The following is a 22,646-nucleotide window of genomic DNA, read 5'->3' on the forward strand; positions in this document are numbered from 1 at the left end:
TGCGCTCCCATTCGTGTGGCTCGCTTACGTCATCGTCGTGTTGGCTGCAGATGGAATACGAACCTTTAAAACTCGAGAGAACTGATGTTCTGAGGCTGGAACAACATAGAAAGGACAAATACATACAAAGCCTCAATTTGCCTAAGAAATTAACGATGAAAGATGAAAGTCACTGAAAAGGTTAGCCAGCTGTTGGAGTCGAACCCACATCTTCTGGATTGCCGGTCCATGTGTGTATGAGTGAGCAAAAATGTAAGAGTGAAAGGAGGATGAGTGAGAGAGAGTGGCTGGTTTGTCCCTTCAGATGACGCACCCTGGAAGTCGCTGAGAAGGCGTGTTAGCTTAGCTCAATTGGTAGAGCCCTGGACTGGCAATCTAGAAGATGTGGGTTCGACTCCTACAGCTGGCTAACCTTTTCAGTGACTTTCATCTTTAAAACTCGTTTATTAAAATGTAAGCTGTTTTCGGAAGAGAAATTTGGCCAAATTGACTCTGAAGCGGTGACGAACATTACCCTATCGGTATTATACATACGTTCCCGGATGCGATAGTCCCTTTAAGGTGTGGGCACAGGTTTTCTGCACATGCTGTTCCAAAATATTGAACACTTGCATGAGGGCCAGAAATGACGGTAGTTCAGTGTACAAGGACACTTGTTGCGTCACTTTGCAGTGCCTCCTCTGTGAATTTCGTTGCCTTTACTGTGTCTCTAAGCTGGCAAGTTTCTGCACTGTGGTGCACAAGCTCTTCTTCCATCCTTGTGATGTCAGCAAAACAACAACTTTATTTTGGCTTTGGAGAGTGGGGAGCTTCATCGCCACAGGCGATATTCTACCCTATTGCTGGTGGGAAAGTGGGTAATAAAATAACGAGCCCCTTCACAATAACGATCGATGGTGTCCAGAAATGTCAGAAGAGCTTTGAGCTTTGAGCGTTGCTGGGCTGGATTAGGCCAGGGACCAAGCAATTTCGATAGGGAGAAGGGGCAAGAGTCCAGCTGACGAAGAGACTCGGAGAGTGTGGTTCGGGAAGGTTGGTAGTGGGAGCAATGAAGAAGAATATGCTCCAGATCCTCAAGAACACCACAGTGGCAGCAGGTGGGAGAGTCAAGTTGTCTCAAGCGGTAACGCCACTGAGCTGTAAAGGCCACATCGAGGCGCATTCGGTGGATTATGGCTACATCGATGCGCAGTCGGTGGATTCGGTGATGCAGCACATGTCAATCCAGTTTGGCATCCTGCGCAAAGAAAATGAAAATAACATGACATGGTAGTCCATCAGTTGGTATTAACGATCTTCTGGATATCTCGTACACCCTCGTGATATTTGTATAGGAAAAACACAATGTCTCTGCAAACAGGATGTGAACATTGGAAATATCGGCAGATGTCAAAACTACGGAAGTATTGTACGCAGCACACACACACATACACTGTGGTCGTCACTTCAAGGATCTTCAAATTCAATATGGTCACTTTAGTCAATGTCCAATGTTAGTGAAATACAATGACCACAATGAAGGTGTTCAGGGGCATATACCTTTGTACTCGTACTTGGCATGTCATCAGAAAGGGCATCAGCATCAAAAGGCTCTGAAATTTGTTGGTTAATGCCATCAACTTAGTCTAAAATGACATAAATATCACAGGATAATTCCTAATTATAGTGGAAAGATTTGAGTACCTGCTGAGACTAGAATTGATGACACTGATCCCGGTGTTGCGTCTGTGGCAACTATGCCTACAGCTGACTGACGCTGCTTGAGCCTTTTGTAGCGGCTTCCATTAGTGGTAGCACCTCTGCTGTCATAGCCTAAGTGCAGGCAAGGTGCCCAATCAGGGTTGCGTTCATCCAAGAGTTGTGACGGAGATCCTGCAAATTGTCCAGTTACTTATTTAGTTGTGAAGTGTGTAGATGATAGTAGTAAGAGGGGAGCGGAGGAACAGTCAGTACAAACGTGCAAGAGGTCCTGAAACTACTCGAGATGCAAACTGTGGAAGATGATTCTTTACATGGGACAAAGGAGCATTTACAGCAACCCGCACACAGTGTTCAAATATACAGAATGAGGCATCATTATGCTGGTGATGGTCAACCCGAATCACTGAATCTAGGGATTTTCCCAGTATCCACAATGCCATCCTAAGACAGCCTCAACAATGCACAAAAAAGGGGCCCCAAAAGTAAAATGCAGAAATACCTGACTGTGCCTCGGTTTGTAAGCCATAGTTTTAGAGCGGGGGGGAACTGTGTGTGTTAACAATGCAAATATAACGCTCTAAATAACTTCACTGAACTGCGAGCAACAATGTATAAACTGCATTTGACGTGTTTCAAAGTCGAAATTGTGTGAAGGTGCAACGAAGCATCCACTTGGGCATCACTCGGTTTTATTTTATGCTCATTCAGATTTACCCTTACCTGAGATGAAGTGCCGTGAGCAAACCATGTACTTGTCCAAGTCTGGACCGAGGTCTTGTTGTTCATGCGTGACAGCCATTCACGGCAGCGCCTTTCTGAGAACTCCTGTGTCTTTTCACTCGTTTAATTCGGTCTTTTGAAGAAGTGAGGGTCTGGCTGATTGCTCCTAGCCTTCAGCTTCTTCACCTGAGTGCGACTACTGCATAATGTCGCAAAATCCCACGTGGAAAGAATCAACGGGTAAAAATCACGGCGTAAGCCTTTAGAAAGTACGCAGATGTACGGCGATGGTACCACAAAATGCCGACCGGTCCCAGCATGCATCATTTCAGTGACGTACGTGAATAGCTCCTATACCCGGTTTCGGAGCCTGCTCGGCTCCTTCCTCGTGGGTGACTGTGGTGGCCGTTGCAACACCATCTAGATTGAGAAAGCCTGCTTACTCGTCGACGCGACGTAACAACTACGAGTCAGCCAATCAGTATCGTGTTTTCAACGGCGGTAACCAATCACGAACGTGCTTTCTCCATCGCACCATCGTCTGCGGGTAGCGACGGAACGTCCCCGCGTACTAAATTGGAAACTTTCAAGTAAAGCGCAAAACGGTCCCATATTTTTCTCAAGGCTTATATTCTGGAAAACGTGTTGCACTTTTTGTCTACAGATTCAGGTCTACAGGTTCCAAGTTAGCTGCAATCATTTGCGAGCACTTGAATTCGCAGAACAGCGAAACACAGTAGCAGACGAATTCTGACTTTACATTGTTAAGAGAATCGGAGGTGACTGCTGTTTATTATGCGGCCAGCACGAGAGGGAGCGAGAACGCTACCCGCGCAAGATAACGTCTTCGTCCTTTTACGCTCGCCTATTACCCGTGACAATACCCCCCGGCAACCGGGTGTTCTACGTTCTCCCAGCGTTGAGCCAGGACTGCACCGAGTCCCACTCCACTAGCATCCGTGTGAAGTTCCGTTGGTTTGTCTGGGTTGAAGTGTCGTAGTAAAGGGGCGGAAGAAAGTTCGCGTTTGAGGATCTGGAAGGAGCTCTCGTGTTCGTAAGTCCAACTCTACAAAGAGCCTTTTTTTAAAAGGGCATGAAGGGGGTGTGCTTTTTCGTGAAGTCCTTGATGAACCTGCGGATATAAGAGCATAACCCAGGAAAACTCCGCAAAGACTTAACAGTGGTTGGACAGGGAAATTCTGCAACTGCGGCGATCTTCTTAGGGAGAGGCCGAATACCGTCGGCAGACACGACATGGCCGAGGATCGTGAGTTCTTGTGAACCGAACCGGCACGTCTTACTGTTCAGCGTGAGGTTGGCGCGCATGCAATTAAGAACTTGGTCGAGACGGACATTGAGCTCATCAATCGTAGATCCAAACAAAACGATGTCGTCTAAGTAGCAGAGGCAAGTGGTCCATTTCAAATTGCCAAGAACGTTGTCGACCTTTCGCTCAAAGGTAGCTGGGGCGTTGCACAAACCAAACGGCATTACTTTGAACTCGTAAAGCCCATTTGGCAGCATCCAGATCGCATATCGATCGAGGAAAAATATTTTGCATTTTGTAGGGAATCGAGTGCGTCATCAATACGTGGCATTGGATAGGTATCCCGCTTAGTGATCTTATTGAGTTTTCTGTAGTCGACACAAAAGCGCCATGAGTTATCTTTCTTTCGTACTAAAGCAACTGGTGCAGCCCAGGGACTGCAAGAGGGCTGGATAATGTCGCCTTTCAACATGTCATCGACTTCTTTTTGAATGACCTGGCGTTCAGCGAAGGACACTCGATACGGCTTCTGCCTTATGGTACCCTGACCCTCACTGTCGATACAATGTTTGACGACGGATGTGCGTTTCAGGGGCCTCTTCTCGAAGTCAAAGATAGTACCGTAAGGGTGCAGAAGTCGCATAATTTTTACTCGGTTCTCGTCGTCGAGCGCACCGTCGATCATGGACAGAAGGCGCTCCGGGAGTATGTCCTCAGCTGGGTCAGGAGGCGGTGATGTAGCTGGCGCAGGATATCGGCATTGTAAATGAAGCGACTGTTACGCCCTTAGGAAGCGTTTGTGGAGAGAAGCCTGGGTTAACGAGCCAAATAGAAGTTGAGCCGTTTGCCAGCGTCACTAGGCTGCGGGAAGATACAATCCCTTTTTGGAGCATGAGGCGATCATTTGGTTCAGTAATAACGTCTTGAGGGTTCGTCTGTGCGGCTATAAGGGATGATGATGCTTGTGCACAGAGAGCCGCCTGTGCGGGAAGCACGGTAGTAGTGTCGAGAGTTAGCTGGTATATATCACAACCTGCGCGCTTAAAGTCGCTTTCGTATTCCAGATTAGAAAATGGCGATATTTCCACCTCGTCCGAAGCACAATTAATGAGGGCTCGGTGTGCACGCAGGAGATCTATTCCTAGAATGAGATCATGGGAGCAGTGTTCCAGAATGACAAAACTGTGCGGGTACGACGTGCGATGAGATGGTGATACGTGGTGTGCAAAGTCCTATTGGGTCCAATAAGTGCGCATTAACGCCTCGAAGGCAAGGACTGGTCCATGGGGTCACAACCTTGTTCAACTTTCTCCGCAGCCGATCACTGATCACGCTAACCGATGTGCCTGTGTCAGTGAGAGCATGAATGTGGGTACCGTCAATGTGGATATCAACAATGTTCTTGGGCATGCGAAGCACGTTGCTGAGGGGCACTTCCTGGTCAATACTTGTAGCGGCCCGGCCCCCGAAGGTCGCTTTCTTTAGTTTCCCGCTGGGGACCTAGAGCGCCGTGACGGTGGCGGAGAAGTAGGTCGGTAGGGAGCAGGCGAGGATGGCGGTGGAGAGCGGGACCGACATCGTGGCATGCTGCGAGGAGTGGACGACGACTTTCCCGAAATGCCTCCAAAAGCTGAAGCGTCATCATACCAAGCGTCTTTACGTGAGTTCAGAGTATTCCAAAGCTTAGGCGGACAAGAGCGGCAGTACTTCCGAATGTGACCTACACGTCCACATCCAAAGCAAATTGGGCGGTCGTCGGGAGTGCGTCCGTAAGTAGCGGACCTCCTGTAATTTCCATATGATGGGTAGTATGCAGAAGGGGTCCAAGGGCCGTTAGGAGGAAAGGTCTGATATTGTGGGACCGGGAAGCTCGATTGGACAGGAATTGATGTTGGGGGCTGCCAGGCAGGTGGTCGAGGTTGCTGTTGCGGAAATGGGCCTGGAGACGGTAGCTCTTGGTTGTGGGTGGTATGGGGACTGATGTCGGCTCCAAACTCGCGCATTTCTTCGTTCACAACTTGTCGGATATTCGACAAAAAGGAAGGGGTACCGTGTTGGTTGCGGAAGAGTGCTTGTAGTTCTTGACGAATGATGGTACGCACCATGGTCTCCAGGTCAGGACCGCACTAATCCATAGCGGCGATGTTGTGAACGTTAGGCAGGCGCTCGAAGGCCGGGCTTCGTATACGATTTCGCCGCATCGCCTCGAACTTGCGTGTTTCTGTCTCTAGCTCTTCGACAGTGGTTACGTTCCGCACCGAAAGAAAATTAAATACGTCTTCTGCAATGCCTTTTAACAGGTGGCCTACCTTTTCTTCGTGTGACATTGCGGGATTGCTGATTCGACAGAGCTTCAGGACGTTTTCGATGTAGTCTGTGCAGGTCTCCTGGGGCTGCTGAGCTCGAGTGGCAAGTAAACCTTCGGCCTCCTTTTTTTGGAACTGAGCGTTTCCAACTATGGCCGATAGCTGGGTTTTAAATGCATCCCAGGACGTTATGGAGTCTTCATGGTTTTCAAACCACACCTTTGCTGTTCCCGCCAGATAGAAGATGACATTGACGAGGCGAAACGAGTCGTCCCACATATTGACGTCACTGACTCTTTCATATTCTTCGAGCCAGGTGGTGGGGTCTTCGCCTCGTTTTCCAGCAAAAAGTCGAGGCTTCTCTATCCGGCCTAGAGAGGAACATAGTTCGCGGAAGCGCTGGTTGGCATGGACTGACCATTGGCATCAGCCGGCATGGTGGTGTCAGGAGACAAGCCGCGGAGGAGACCGCTGTAACGTAATGGGCAAGCCGTGGGGAAAGGAATCTCACCTCCACGAAATGTTAAGATTGATTGATTGATTGATTGATTGAAAGAAAAAAATGGGGATTGTAGCCCTCATCACGAGGGCCGGCTACCCCAGATCACCTAAGGAAAGGAATTCCAGACACATCCACCATCACCCACTGGAGATGTCGCGAAGCGGCGACGAACGCCACAGACAGGTCATAGCCCATCTAACAGCTTGGTGTCCCTTAAAAACTGTGTAACGGCTCGCAAAGCTGGCAGTTGAGTGCTCATTGGCCATGGGCCCAGCACCTTCTGCACTCCGAAGGGTCGATTGTCAACCCGGCCTAACGCGGCTACAAGTCTGTCACGACACTCAGAGTATCTTGGGCACGTAACTATAATATGTTCGACGTCTTCGATTGAGCCACAGACTGGACAGTTAGGAGAGTCCGCCTTCCCAAGCCTGTACAGGAGTCTTGCACTGTATGGTACATTGAGCCGGAGCCTGTGAAACAATGACGTAATCTGCCGTGGCATGGATGTTGGGAGGACCAGAGCTAGTTCGGGGTCAACCCGGTGCAGAAGGGAAGATCCAGCCTCGCCACAAAACCATTGATCTTTTGACAGCTTATGGCTCAGAGACTTTAAGGCACTCTTGGCGTCCACCTTCGTGAAGTAAACACTGCGGAATGTACTATTTCCATGTGCTTTCCCGGCGTTGTGATCGGCCGCATCATGTCCGGTGATCCCACAGTGGCCAGGTATCCACCGGAAAATCACGTCATGGCCAGCGATCACTGCTTTTTGGTGCGCTACTAGTATGTCATTCAGTACAGGAGCTGTGAGGTGGTGTGTACCCGGTGTCATAAGGGTATGTAAAGCGGCTTTAGAATCACAGAAAATCACCTATTTTCCCTGGGAAGGCGCGCACGAGATATGCTCTATGGCTAGAAGAAGAGCGTGTAGCTCTGCTGCTGTCGACGAAGTACGATGCGATAGTCGAGCACTGCGCGCAGTATTCGACGCTGGTACAACGAAGGCACAGGCGGGTCCTGTAGATATTGTGGAGCCATCCGTATATACCGCCGTGCGATCATCCAGACGTTGGATCAATTCTAAGCTCAGCTGTCGCTGCATGCAAGGGGGTGAGGACTTCTTCGACGAAAGGCCTGGAACTTCTGCATTGACTCTGAGAGGCACAACACTCCACCATGGCAAAGGCGATGCTGGAATGCGTTTATATGATGGTGAGATGCCTCGGTATGGCAGAATGGCCTGGTGAAAAGTGGAATTATCTCTCTTATTAATTGCTTCAACAAGGTGGTGCCGACGATGACGCGTTGACAGTCGGATGAAGTGACGAAGTGATTCCTGAACTCTTAGAGCTGGGACCGGAGGTTCTTTCGCTTCTGCAACTGTGAGCTGGTTAGAAGCTGACCGATGAACCCCCAAGCACACTTTTAGGCTCCTTGCAACCACACTCTCGAGGATAGATTCTGAGGTGGGACACAGACCTTGTAGAAGTGGCAGGGAGTACGCCAACATCTGACGAATTAGTGAATGATGCAGACCGAGCATAGCCGTCGGAGACGCTCCCCATCGACTGCCTGCGATGTAGCGCATGACATTAACGACGGATGTAGCTTTCTCCTTTATGCGCTGAACTTCGGCTGACCAGGACAGAGCTCTGTCCACGATGACCCCAAGGAACCTGTGATGTGTTACTCTTCGGAGTTGTTGACCATTGACTTGAAGCTGAAAGTTCGGTAAACGTTTCCTCGTGAACGGCATCACTACTGTTTTCTCTAACGACACATCCATGCCCCGTTGAGACAAGAAGATGGTAACTTTGTCTAGTGCCTCCTGAAGACGTGTACGAAGCGCTGGCCACTGTTTCCCGGACGACCACAGACATAAGTCATCGGCATACATACTCAGACGTACACCTCGTGGTAACAGGGACGGGAGTGTCGCCACTAGGGCATTAAAAAGCATGGGACTGAGTACTGCTCCCTGAGTACTGAAATGTTAAGAGAATCGGAGGTGACTCAGTCTGTTTATTATCCGGCCAGCACGAGAGGGAGAGAGAACGCTACCCGCGCAAAAGAATGTCTTCGTCCTTTTACGCTCGCCTGTTATCCGTGACAATATGTCCATGTAGCGAGGGAGGGAGAGGAGGCATAATAATAAGCATGCCTTCTGTATCTAGGTGGCGTTGGCCGTTAGCAGTCGCCAGAGCCGTATATTAAAAGGGAGTCTGGCCATTAATGGGTCATGCCTATACCTGAAGCTCCACCCACTTTTTCAGCTTTCCGACCAATAAAGTCTTGAAGTATGAAGCACTATTAATCAGCCTATCCCCACTAAATGCCCCCGTATCCAACATGGGCAGCGCCATTTTGGGTGGCAAGTGGATTGGATGGGATTGACATGGATACCTCTCGTAATCTGCAAAAGTAGTGGATTGTTGGTGCAAATTTGATGAGCGCCACCTAGGGAGCGTAAGGCACGTCGGGAATAGACCTCTACCTGTCTGTAAACAAATGACGTCATAATGTTCGACCGCGCCACGAGTTTGGTAGAGTTGAGCTACGTTCAATGCTAGTGGCGGACAAGGTCGCGCCCGACAGCCACGGCCTTGACGGGATTACGATGGTCTCTGAAAAGGACGCGACCTTCGGTCATACTTTTCTTTGAATAGGAGGCAGCGAACAATTGCCCATTCGTGGAACCCTGCTCTGCCCTTCCGATCTGTTTCGGTTTTGGTGTGTCTACCAACGTCATCATGACGTTTCTCGGGTAGAGGTTTATTGTCGTCTGCTTCCGTCGTTGTACCGCCGCCGGCAGCTGGGACACATTCTGTTGTCGGTATGATTTTTAAACAAATCCACATGAATAGTTGGAATATAAGAGGCAAGAATGTTTACATCCATGAAATCCAGCAATTAAATGTAAGATTGTACAGCACAGCGCCGTTTTTGTTATGGTTTCGTTGTGATCGCCGTGTTCACTAGGCCTAACACCGGCGACAAAACGTATTATATTCAGTTAGATATCGATGAATGAGCATAAGTTGAAACTGATTTCCGAGAAACTTATATTAGGATGTACATTTGCAGCGTACAATCAGGTTAGTCTGTGAAAATTTTTTGTCACGAAATCCCCGCTTCACTGTGTTTGTTTTCGTCGCCATTTTGGGTGGCAGTATGGTGTCATGGTGACCCCCTTGGTAAAAAGCAAACCAATCAGAGGAGCGAAACTGTGATTGACAGGTCGAGCCTCTTTTTGTGACTACTCCCAATGGCCAGACTCTCTTTTAATATATGGCTCTGGCAGCAGCGTTCTTGTCGTGGTTCATGGGATTGTCTTTCAGTCACGTTACGGAGGCCGCTGACGTGTAGGTGGGGTGCTGTAGGTACCGAGGTCAGATGGGGCCCGAGCATCCACAGGCAAATTTAAAGGCACTGCAAAGCAGCAGGCATACAATGTTATACTGTTGGCTCGTTTGACAGCCTGGGTGCTCAGTATAAAAACGCCACAAATTTCGTTCAAATCCACCTTATAGTTTTTTTTTAAATTCAGATATAATATTACGGGCAACCCTGTGTCTAAGACCCGACACGAACTCCGCAATTCCCGCATTGTAGGGCGGAGAACCTAACCATGTCAATAACAATGGAAGCGTACAGCGACATCGGTGGTCGGCTGCCAACAACACGCAGGCCCGCCAGACGAGGTGCATGTTTGCGCGGGTGACTCCCATTGTAATTCTTGTGGCAGTTCTGTTACTCATTTCCACGATGTACCAATGTTCTTGCATTTTGAGAGAATATATGTCAGGAACTATCTCGTTTGAACTAACTTTTCAAGGAAAGTTCAAGAAGCCGGCTACCTAGCCGGTGACTTAGCCGATAGAGGGTTGCGGACATGTAGCACTGTTGCTTGACAGATGGGCGATCGTTTCCCACCAGTCGTCGCTCCGCGTCTTTTCACCACAATTTCAGTCGTGATTAAAAATATTCAGAGTTTTCAGTCGCACATAAAATTGACAGTGTAGGCTTCTTTCGGAATAAGCTTTCATATGCCGCTGCCAATATTAACAGCTTGCCTGCAGCTTTACAGTACCTTTAAGCATCCGGGCAATGTCCCATGATCGCGCTTCGTGGGTGATCCCGGTGGCTACCGGGGGTGATGTTCAACGTATATCCACATCCGGGCAGTATGTACACCTTGTGTGCCGCCACCGCAGAGACGGGGAACGAAGAATCTAAAACCAAAACCACGTTCTCTGGTCCTTTGACGCAATAAGACCGCCCCAGCCCCATCGCCACAGCGTAGATGAGATGAGAATTTAAGATTTGAAACACCAACGTCGTCGTCGCCGTCATTGCGTCGACATAGAACTATAACAGAACTGTTTCACCGATGTCTCGAGACCATGTAGGTATTTCCACGGTGAGCAGTACGAGCACAGCTTCGATTTTGTGAAACGTTCAAGGAATACGCCTCTTGGGGAATGGATACGCTGCTAGTAAACACCAATGAGCCACGAAGATACAGGTAAACAGCGGAGGGACTTTTCTGGGAGTGTCTTCGTTTTAGACTTGTTTTTCTGGTCTCTTGGACAAAATCGACTCACGGTGTGCTTTACATATTCTTTCAGGTCTCTCGCTTTCAACGTCCTCTCCGGAAGTGTCAGAGGCTACGCAGTTCTTGGTGTCAGTGTGGAATTATTTAGAGTCTAATGCGTTATAGGCTTGAAAGCAACATATGGGTGGATTTGTGTCTCATATTTATGTGCAATTGCTGTATTGCTTTTTTTAACTGCAGGACTTTAGCGCTGGTGTCAGAACTGCAATTTGCCAGACACAGAAAAACAGATGACGGGGCTATGGTTATCCTTTCACAGTGCGAAAAGGGACGATAATCTCAGCTACATTTCCAAGTCGAGTATATGAGCTGATATGAGCGGATACTGTAGGTGAGCAACGTCGTTATGCTGCCTACTATGAAATAACATATGGACTGGCGACTTCATCCTCATGGAAAGTGTGGAAAACTAACAAACTTTAAGGTCTTTCGTTTTCAACGTCCTCGCCGGAAGTGCCAGAGGCTTCGCAGCTTTTGGTGTCATTGTGGAGTTATGTACTGTCTAAAACTGGTTACAGTGTCCTCGCTGGTTCGAACTGTTCTTTGTCTGTCTGTCTTTTGTGTGCCCACACTCATGCTCCTTCTACCCTCGATAACCACAAGCTCCTGATTCGCTTATTCTTTATCCATGATCTTTAATACATTTTGTATTACATACTGTAACCTTCACGTCAGAGGTTAGGCTCCTTTGGCTAAACATATACAATCATAGCCCTCTTTGTATTACTTTTTTTTTATAGGGATGCATGTTGGTTATCTATATGTCAACTAGATCCTGTGATATACGCGTATGTAAATGTTCCTATATATTGAGGATGTAATGCCGAAATGCGGACTGCTCATCTTTGTCCTGTGATTTTGTCTTTTGTTTGTGGAATATGTATTGTGGTAATTGAAAGTTAACTACTTACTGTCATACTACAGAGCGTTGTTCCTGATGACTCTTCCTAAAAATATTAGTGAAACTGATATGTAATGCGCAGACCGTGTATGCTTATGAACCTAAAACACGTCGCAATGTGCAGTCTGGCGTCCGCGTATTACATCACACTACGAAAATGCAGAAATGCCATATATGGCAAGGAAGAATTGTATTGTCTGGAGCAGCGTCATAATGTCTGATATATAATTATCTGAAGACGCGACAATGACGCTGCTCGAGACGAAGGGCACCATTTTTCTATTTATTACGCAAGCGATACGTAGAGACAAAACACGTATGAAACAGGTCGATTAAGAATTGGTCAATGTCATTAGAACTGAGGATTTGCCGAGAAAAATAGAGCTGATGAGACGAGGCGTTCGATCAGGTCCATCGCCTCGACGCCCGTTAGACTCTCAGGTCTAATCTACAAATGCTGTGTCACTGCTTACTATGATGCATATAGTAATGGCATTGCACTACAGTGCTTGTCCTCACAACCAGACGATATACTATGGGAACGTGAACCGCGGAATCCGATTAAACTGTGCAGCACCATGACTTCGCCAAGTACAGTTACAGTACTAATCTATATACCTCACCTGGAAAGCTCCCACAGTGCAGAGGATGCACACAAGGAGACCAATTGCAGAGAAGACAGCGTGGGTCACAACGAAGTCATGAAGTTCTGAAAAACAAACCAGAGACCGTTGGGTTATATAGGTAGACCTCATACTGCCAGTCATGAATCTTCATGCAGGCAATTTAATCATATTCAGCAAAAATCCCTATCATAATCTTTTTCGATCACGTGCTATTTCATTCTGGTGCCAATGAAAATGGGATTGAGTCCACTGCTCCCCGGGGGCTCAACCGTTTGCTCATCTGATGAACTAACAAGGGGGAGGGCGCTCGTCAAGACTGGCATGCGACGCATTGCACGCGACTTATGATGCGCCCCTTAGGTTAGAGCTCTGAACGGGCCTACTGTTCAGGGCCGGATCCGGCTCTTGCGCATCGAAAAATGGCCATGTCCGGCCCAGGCCTTCCAGTTCTTATGCAGCCCGGCGCGGTGGCCAGGAGAGATAGAGCCCGGCTTAGAATATCCAGCCGTGGTTCATGCCTTTCCATCTCTAATCAAACAAATTTATAGATTTACAAGAACACAAGATTGCAAACTTGTTAGAACTGGCGGTTGAACACCTCAACGGCGCGAGACTAAAGCCCAGAATGCACGCAGACAAGCGCGTTAACGTTACACTACAAGTTTTGTGGAGTTAGAGGATGTTGTCGGCAGACTCCTTCTTTCAACCTTCTTACCAAGCTTCGCGAACGTGATTGTGAAAGATGTGAGGAGCAGTGAGTAAGGCGAAGTGGCTTTGGTGATGTTCTACGGGGTCGAACCACCCGCATAATGCAGTGGCCATTGTTCGTTTTTACAAATATATGCATAAGAAGGACGCAAGCACGTGATCATATAAACGAATAGTCCGGCTTTGCGCAGAATTAGCTGCGTGAACCTGCACGGTTGGGCTCACGGAAATATATTTGTCGGCCCAGAACACACTGCAAATAAGATGCTCGGCTCAGTTGACGGGCTCGGTCCGGCATGGGCCCGTTGAGGGCTGTACCTCAGGTATCCATATCACAAGTCGTTCTTGACGAGTGTCCCGCCTCTCGTTGGCCGTGCAAGCGAATATCTGGACTACTTATTTACTATATTTAATATTTACTTATTTAATGTTTACTCAATGAATATTTAGAGTTTTGAGGAAACTTACTAAAAGGCACCTTCTCAATCTGGATGTACTGTGCCACCGCTCTGTAGTCAGAATCCATCGCACCGGAGATTGTACCGAATAGTTGTGAAGTGAATGATATCTGAAAAGAAAGAACTCGCATTGATACACCTTCAAGGGGCAGTCCCACAGATCTTGAGCTACTGAGAAGGCATATTATCACATCAGAGCTCCCAAAAGAAAGACAAAACAAGGTTTCGAATTCCCTCGAGCTTTCTGAAGGATACGACCTTCAAAACATGTATAGCAGAATGGCTAGACCTGAACAAAAGCAAATGTCTCGCAGCCTCCAAAATGTTAAATATTAAGCCACGGCATATGTCGAACGCAAACCCATGCCATGCACCACACGGTTCTATTGCAGTGCGTAGCGTGCATATGCGTGTTTTCGTGTTTCCAACTTTTCACAGTTAACACATCAAAGTACCACGTCATACTAAATTTTCCTCTGACAGCTACTATAGTTCTTACGACCTGCTAACAGTTGTTTTTTCTTTTTTTAGGGGACGGACGCACTAGGAAACCTATCTATGAAACCGATACCACAATGTTCGCCGTCGGCCCACAATCTACCTGGGTATTTTTTTCGTTCGAAGAGTGCTCCGATATTAAATGAACGAATTTTAAAGATCAGCAGCTGCAGAGGCTCCGGCGGTGCGACGTCACTCCCAAATCTTATTCTCTCTCATTAACGATCTTCCTTTTATAATTAAAGTTCATTGTCGAAAGTTAATTAAGATATTGCGAGTTTGAGTTTGATTACTGATAAAATTATAATATTGAAAATATTAAACTAAATTAGGTATTGCAATCCTGATTGAACATTTTTCTGATGGACCACCAGAAAATTTGATGGACCATCGAAATATCCTGATGGCATCTAATGGACCATCAAGTCCACCTTGATGCTTCCTGGTGGACCAACAAACCGCCCTTGGTGGCACCTGAGAGACCAGCAGACCGTCCCTGTTGGTGCCTAATGCACTAGCAGACTGTTATTGGTGGTACGTAATGGACCACCAAATTTCTGTTGGTGATGTCTGGTGGACAACTAGATTGCATCTGATGGTACTGGTGAGCTCCTTCTGCCACTCTGCGCCGCCGCCTTGCACGTTCATCCCCCCCCCCCCCGCGTGTATAGGACTACGTTTTCCCAGGATTTTTAAATATTTATACATGTTAAAAGCTCAAATATACACCTCCATGATGGCATAAAATAGGTGCACTCTGTAACTCATTCGTCCGACACACGCATTTTATCTGTGAACATATTTCATTCTGCCGGACCCTTGTACCCTTACGTCATTTCCTCTTTCACGTCAGCATTCGCCTGTTCGCAACACATGTGGCTGCAAGTTGGAAGACGTTGCGGATGGAATATGTACTTGGTGTACAAAGGTATTGATACTTTTTGGAAGGTTCTTCGGACTGAACGCATTTGGTAGAAAACTAATCCACACGGACGCGAGAGATGTTTCTGAATACGGTAAGGCTTAACACGACCGCTTCACAGCCATGCATAACCTTTGTTCGAGGGAGACGGTTGATTGAATTGTGTATTATTTTCAGGCTGCATTCTATCTTGACTAGTAATGGGAAGTGTAACAAATAGGATCGACTAATTATTCCGTCCGAAACACAGGTGAGCTCATGTTATTGTGTCTGCAATGAGTCGTTGACGACGCGCGTCAGTCTGTCTTGGCCGTCGAAAGATCGGCCGCTGATCTGTGATCCATTAGGAAAGAGTATTATGTAGTTCCCCCTTGACACCTGGACTTTCATTACTCTATCATTAAAACTACGTCCTTTCCACATGTGATTGAAGCTGTAGGGTCTTGCTTTGGAGATACACAACTATTCGGCCACCTCAGGCCTGGTGGACCATCAACTATGAGGCCTGATGGATGAGCGATCAACGATCACTATTGATGGGCCATCAAATCTGGTGGGTTTTCTGACCCTGATGGCTTGATGGACCATCAACCCAATGGTTCATCAAACCATCAGGGTCAAAAAACCTACCAGATTTGATATATATATATATGTATTGGCATCATCGTGGAAGACCAGTCGGTCCATCAGAAAAATTTTCGATATTGCGAAATAAATATTGCAATATCCTAAGGCCTATTAAGATATTGCCTTAGGAATTTGCTGGTAGCCTCCTAAGAAGTGCGCATCAGCAAATATTATTGCAATGCCTTAAAGACTCTATTGCCGTTCCCTTACGCGGAAGACACAAGTTTGTTCTACTCGGGTAAAAATTTGGACCAGATTAGTAGAACTGTAGTCATAATGATCCTGGAGAATGTGGTAATTATATATATATACATTAATATAATATTATTATGATTATAATATTATATAAAATTATATAATTAATATATATATATATATATATATATATATATTAATTATACAAGGAATGTGATCTCATAAATTTTAGCAATTAATGTACAAACAAATTTCTTGTATACGATATGTGACTATATAGACAGCTTTTTAATCTATATATTACAAAATTGCAAGAAAGAGTGTACAGTTTTGACTTTGAACATTTAAACAAGAACCTTTGGCGTTGGAGTTTGCGTTTTGTTTGATTATGAGCTAAAATCTTCTAAAATTAAAGTATGCCCTTCCGATTTGTAGTGCCGCATATGTCGTGACATAATGAATAGACACATAGTTTTTTTTTTTCAGTATGGCTAATGAAAAACCTCGGGTACATTCTGTGAATTGCAGCTACGTTTATGTGTGCTGCTTTGGTTAAGTTTGCAAAAGGAATATTTACTTATTATAATTACATATCTTATGCATAGTGCTCATCTTCATTGTATAGTGGTTAAACATTTCTGATGACAGTTGTGTGATTCGATTCTCCCAAAATCTTATTGGAACTGTGTGCCGCATGTTATGACGATTAGAATTGTAGACTCCGCCTGCGCGTCATTTGATAATAGATTCCTTTCAATATAGTATTGTCAACTGTCCAATCGTCTGAGAAAATATATACACTGTGCAATTTAATTCATAAAATAAGCTTTCGCAAAATATTAGTGATCCTCTTTGTAAACAAAGATTGATGTAACATACCTGTAAATTTCAATTAGTGATTCTTCTACAATTCTTTCCTTCGGGTGTCGGTGTTGTATAGAGTGTGGTTTTGTAAAATCTCTTTGATTGCCAGCGCTGATTCCATTCCAAGATCCTTGTACATAGTGTGGAATAAACGTCTCCTTAGCAATTTTCAATCTAATCATAGCTGTTTTCGTTGCGATGTGTAGAATACATTACAATGATGACAAACAATCAGTGATGGCCACTAACTACTTCTACAGTAGTTTAACTATAACTACTAACTACTTTGTGATTGAGTAGTTTAACTAGTAGTTCAACTACTTTTCAGAGGAATAGTTAAAACTACTTTTTTAACTACTGCAATGTAGTTTAACTACATCTATAACTACTTAACGTTCTCCACCAACACCAATCCCTTGTGGTGCCCTTGGACACCTAAATATGAATCACAAGCAATAATAAACTTTGGCTCAAGCCATTGCTACGATAGTCAAATACAAAGCTTGCGGCGGGATTCTCTCTGTGCCTACGCGATAAACTAAGTTGCAGAATTATTTCACAGCAAATGAGGTTTCACTAGACAAGCATTAAAAGTGAAGATTTAGTACACATGCACGACACAATTGCTCTGCACCTCCGTTCTCATCAAACAAGTAGCTCAAGGTAAAAGTCGGAAGCACAATCGTGCCGTAAAGCTTGCAGCACAATCGGAAGTAGTTGGCGCCTTCAGTAACCTAACTACCGTAGTTAACTACTTAAAATAGTAGTTTAACTAGTAGTTGCCACTACATTTCTGCAAGTAGTTGATAACTACTTTTTAACTACAATCAGGTAGTTTAACTAGTAGTTTAACTACATGTAGTTAACTACTGGCCATCACTGCAAACAATACATTTATTATTTCAGTTATACACTAGTTTATTTCGATAAATTACAGTTCTATTCCAAACTCTGAAGTTTCCGTTTGTTGTCTCGATTGATGAATTCGGAAGACATCAAGTAGTTCTGATCGATCTAGTAGATCTGAACAATCAATTCTGATTATTGGGCGCTTGAATCCAGCGTTGATTAATACAGGTGATGTGTTGTCGCCGTGTTTGTATTGCTTCAACAACTTGCACTTTGTTGCGATGAACTTGCACAGTCTCTTATTGATGTTTCCTTTCTTTGTATGAAGATTCTTGAATGGAGTACAAGAGAGTATTAGATGAAAATCGTCCAGTGGTCCACCGCAATTGATATGTTTATTGAGTTTCAATAAGTGATGATACATCAGACCTTGCACGACAATATTGAACTTCTGTTCATTCGACATCATTGACTGGTAGAATAAAATAGATGTGTAGAGGCTCTAGGGTGGCATATATCACGTGATAAGATTTTTATGTACTTTCCATTTCAACCGTTAGGTGTAATTTCAACAAATCCGTAATGAATCGTGCGATATAGACTGCTTGTATATGATAATTTGTTCTGATTGCTTTCTTAATTAATGCAATGCCCATTGCAATGATTACAATTACGTTTGATCTAGTGTATTTCAATTCTTCGTTAGCAAACCTCAAAGCCTCCACCATCAATCCCAGTGGTCCTTCCGATGTTGACGTGCAAATATTTTTATAACTATTGTAGATTCGGCATACAAGTTCTCGCATCTTGAATTCCATAATTTGCGAAATATCTCCGAATACGACCATGTCTAAGACGTATGGAAATGCAGCGATACTTGAATCGTTTCGAGGCTCCTCCTTTTCGAAGCAGCTTTTTGTCAGGTCCTCCCATGACCTATGGTAACGAGTACAAAATCCGTCCATCTCTTCAATGTATAGCAATTGTCTGTTCTGTTTTGTAGTGCGCCTCGACACTTAATTAAATCATATCGGGGCTAATTTCATTTATTAAAAATTTATTGTGTTATCGTGTTTAGAACGTTCCACCTGACGTGAGAATTATGAAAGTCAATTTACAAAAAAGATGTGATGAGCGAGAAAAACGCGAACTTTAAACACGAGTTAGTTTATGACTTTGACCATGACCATTGTGGGATCCCCCTTCTCCCTGCGGGGCGTAACCTTGGCGGAAGTGCATGGGAGCTCAGCTTCCCTGTCTCACTCGTTCCTTTTTTTTTTTTTTAGTGGGCTCTGAATGAAAAAGATGTGTTCCTGCGATGTATCGCCCTGCTTGGTCAGAAAGTGTTTACCTAAATTAATTGCTGCTTTGAGTTTGCTTCAGATCATCGCTCGATTGATATTAATAAAAAATATTCTACTAGTTGGGAAAGTATCTTTAAGTTGTGGTGCATTGATTTTCACTGTAGCAAACTTTTACACTAATTTGCATTTCAGATTAGTTGTTTGTTTGCGGCTTCTGCGTGCAGAAATTACTATTGCAAACTTATCATAAAACGATGTAATTAAATTTGATTCTCGTTTTCGAATGAGTATTGCTTCTATCAATGAATAAATTTTACTTTCTCATTTTGTTTCAGATATTCACTCGATTGATATTTTGTGAGTTGAGCATAATGTATGCATAATAGTTGTGGCAGATCTGAAATACATTAAAATGCATCGTTTCTCGTTTTGGTGGAGTATTGTTTGCGCCGATAATATTCCTCATTTGCTTAGATAATGTTTCTCTAAAACCAGTTTGCACTGACATAAAAGTCTATTCTTAGATTTTTTGTGTGCTATTGTTTGTTGATAGAATTCTTATCGTGTTCTTGAGAATCGAATAATTCCAATGTCTATTTGCAATCAACAAAAAATTTCGTCTCTGTACACCAGTCCTAAGAATATTTCCTTTTGGAGGAAAGAATGTGAAAAAGAGAGAGGGTTTCCCCACCCCGTAGATTGACAAAGGATGTGCGGATTCTTCGCTTTGGGCTGTATAGAGGGAGAGAGTGACCACACCGGACTCAAGTCTGGCTGTACTGTGTAAAGCTTAGCTGTGCTGCGTGTTTGGATACCTCTGTCAAGGTAATGTTTATAGTGCCCGAGTAGAATGAAAATTTTATATTGTTAGGTCGCAAGGATGATTTTATGATAGTTCAAAAGATATATTATTTCCATTTCAATTTATTAATGTTTGATAGTTTGTTTCGCCATTATTTTCCTGTGTGTTGTTTATATATTGGCAGACGCATCGTTCAAATCGTTTCTCTGCTATTCATCCGTGCATGTTTATCGTTTTGATAGTTTGTTTTTCAATTATTTTCTTTTTGTGTACCTCTTGTTTGCTTTGGTGCACTTGTTTGGTTCTCTATTAGCTGTTGATTGTATTTCTCATTATTTCATTGCATGTATCTATTGTTTACGTGTGGATGGTGTGCCATTCAAAGTGTTTCTCCGCTATTCAGTGCTAGCTGCGTGCATGTTTCTCATTTTGATAGATTCTTTTTCAATTACTTTCCTGCACGTGTCTGTTGTTTACACGTTGGCGAGATGCACTGTTTAGAGTGTTTCTCTGCTATTCATCCGTGCATGTTTCTCGTTTTGATACATTGTTTTTCAAATACTTTCCTGCATGTGTCTGTTGTTTACACGTTGGCAGATGCGCCGTTTAGAGTGTTTCTCTGCTATTCAGTTTTAAGTGTGTGCATGTTTCTCGTTTTGATAGATTCTTTTTCAATTATTTATCCTTTGTGTACCTCTTGTTTATGTGATGGGTTTTGGTTCTCTATTAGCTGTTGATCGTGTTTCTCATTATTTCCTTGTGTGTGTGCTATTGTTTACGTGTGGATGGTGTGCCGTTCAAAGTGTTTTTTCTGCTATTCATCCGTGCATGTTTGTCGTTTTGATAGATTCTTTTTTCAATTATTTTCCTGCATGTGTCTGTTGTTTACACATTGGATTGTGCATTCTTTTGGCTCTCTATTAATGTAGCTGTTGATCGTTTTGTTTCTCATTATTTCCGTATGTCTATGCTGTTTACTTAATAAGAAATTGATTAATTCTGTAATGTTGGAATAATCAACTTATCTTCCCTATTGCGCTCGAAAATGTTCATAACTGTCACAAAACAGGCATACGCCTCCCGTTTTCAACAAATCAGGGCAGATATTATTAGAGCTGGTTGTTGGCTAGGAGCGTGCTATGCGGTGAAGTTCATTTTTAATATATTTTCTGTGTTGGATTCATAAAATAATGTGAGGTTCGTAGTGCCTCTTAGAATGAAAATTGTATGGGGTTCGTTTAGATTAAGTCACGAGGATGATTTTATGATAGTTAAACTAATAGATTATTCTCCTCCTCTGTTTTTTTTTATTAAGAATATCTTTATTTAAATGCAGTGCTATAGATTTTATTTCCTCTTGTGTTCGTGTCATTTGTGTCCCATGGTCTTCCAGGTTCTCTGCTGCCCACAATTAACTACATACATCTATCGGCACTTGTAATTAAAGCTCCACTATGGTGGTCACGTATAACAATGTTAGGCTTTTTATAATAAAACTTTTAATTTTGATTGTAATCATATTGATTAAAAATATCTTCTTTGATTAAATGTGTCATAACGGAATATTAGCTGTTGTGCATGAAGTTACGCACATCTGTCAGAACTTTGTAATTAAAACTCCGATAGTGTGCTCATGGTAGACTTTTTATAATAGAACTTTTAATTTTGATTGTAATCGTATCGATTAAAAATATCTGCTTTGATTAAAATGTGCGACTCCTTCTGCTTAATTGAAAACTTGCATGATTATCACTAAGAAAAAATTGTGATACCCATTTAATGCTATTGCATCAGATTTTTGGCTAAGTTTTTTCTCCTTCACGCACAGTCATAACATGATTCCCGACACAGAAGTTGGCCCAGGCTGAAAAATGTGAGAGGGTAAGCGCGCACGCAGCCCTCCCGCCGCCGATAAGCGCGTGGACAACACTCCGCACACGCGCCGCGCGGGAAAAAATACGCGACGGTGTCCCAAACGCTGTGGGGTTCGATCCAGACACCCATAGAACGTACTCTTCTCCGGTTTCCCTCCCAACATAATTTTACTACTTGCTTTTTTACTTTGCTTCCTCCATCGGCACTCAATATTTCAATATGCAATGTGCCATTGAAATCTGAAATCTAACCTACACTCTTAAAAATGAACTTCACCACATAGCACGCTCCTAGCCAACCATCACCTCGAATGACAACGTTGTCGCCCTTGATTTGTTGAAAACGCGAGGAGGAGCCTATTTTGTGCCGTGCATAATGGACACAAAATAGGCTCCTCCTCCCGTTTTCAACAAATCAGGGGTGAGAACGTTGTCATTCGGGATGATGGTTGGCTAGGAGCGTGCTATGTGGTGAAGTTCATTTTTAAGAGTGTACTGGTACCAAAGACTAACACCAGAATACTGCGGACTAGGTAGCAGGGGTCGGAACTGTTACTTTTTTTGGTTCGGTTCGGGTTCAGTTCCGCAGCAGGGCCAAATATCGGTTCGAACCGGTTGAAACCGCTTCAGGAAAGTGAATTTTCAGCGATTGCCATGGGTTAAAAGCAAGCACATCCTTACGATTCCCAAACAACACAAAATGTACTTTTGTTTCTGTTGTTGACGACATAGCACCTATTCACAGCAACTCTGCGTGTTACAGATCTGCGTTTCAGGTGCAACGTTACGGTAGCATACTGTACTCATCGTATACAACCTGTTAGATCCTGCTCGGGAGGGGGGAGGGTGACGTAGGGAATCGTAGGGACCGGTCGTGATTGTCACAGCCCAAAATGAAAACTTC

General features: G+C 44.4%; 2 protein-coding genes and 2 long non-coding RNA genes across 4 annotated transcripts in view; 2 read left to right on the top strand and 2 right to left on the bottom strand.

Annotated features, from left to right (window-relative positions):
- LOC135394449 (uncharacterized) overlaps positions 1–22,646 on the bottom strand; it is a 92,473-nt gene that overhangs the window by 20,830 nt on the left and 48,997 nt on the right. Inside the window, exons 2-3 of the mRNA XM_064625185.1 lie at positions 13,818–13,917; positions 12,639–12,724 (exon numbers count right to left, since the gene is read on the bottom strand). Of these exons, the coding sequence (XP_064481255.1) occupies positions 12,639–12,724; positions 13,818–13,917 (186 nt within the window). The remainder of the gene's footprint in view (positions 1–12,638; positions 12,725–13,817; positions 13,918–22,646) is intronic.
- On the bottom strand, positions 1,220–6,488 carry LOC135395166 (uncharacterized). The gene is made up of 4 exons (XM_064626407.1): positions 2,422–6,488; positions 1,684–1,872; positions 1,540–1,592; positions 1,220–1,237 (listed from the first exon to the last, which is right to left on the bottom strand). The coding sequence occupies exons 1-4, from the start codon at positions 2,498–2,500 to the stop codon at positions 1,220–1,222; spliced, it is 339 nt and encodes a 112-aa protein (XP_064482477.1). The 5' UTR covers positions 2,501–6,488.
- On the top strand, positions 10,828–14,548 carry LOC135394451 (uncharacterized). Its single transcript, XR_010422908.1, has 4 exons — positions 10,828–11,024; positions 11,128–11,182; positions 11,295–11,445; positions 14,339–14,548. It is a non-coding gene; the product is annotated as an uncharacterized LOC135394451 (long non-coding RNA).
- On the top strand, positions 15,186–18,349 carry LOC135394452 (uncharacterized). The gene is made up of 3 exons (XR_010422909.1): positions 15,186–15,321; positions 15,405–15,477; positions 18,091–18,349. It is a non-coding gene; the product is annotated as an uncharacterized LOC135394452 (long non-coding RNA).

This window comes from Ornithodoros turicata, chromosome 5, assembly GCF_037126465.1.
Source record: "Ornithodoros turicata isolate Travis chromosome 5, ASM3712646v1, whole genome shotgun sequence".
Lineage (NCBI taxonomy): Eukaryota > Metazoa > Arthropoda > Arachnida > Ixodida > Argasidae > Ornithodoros > Ornithodoros turicata.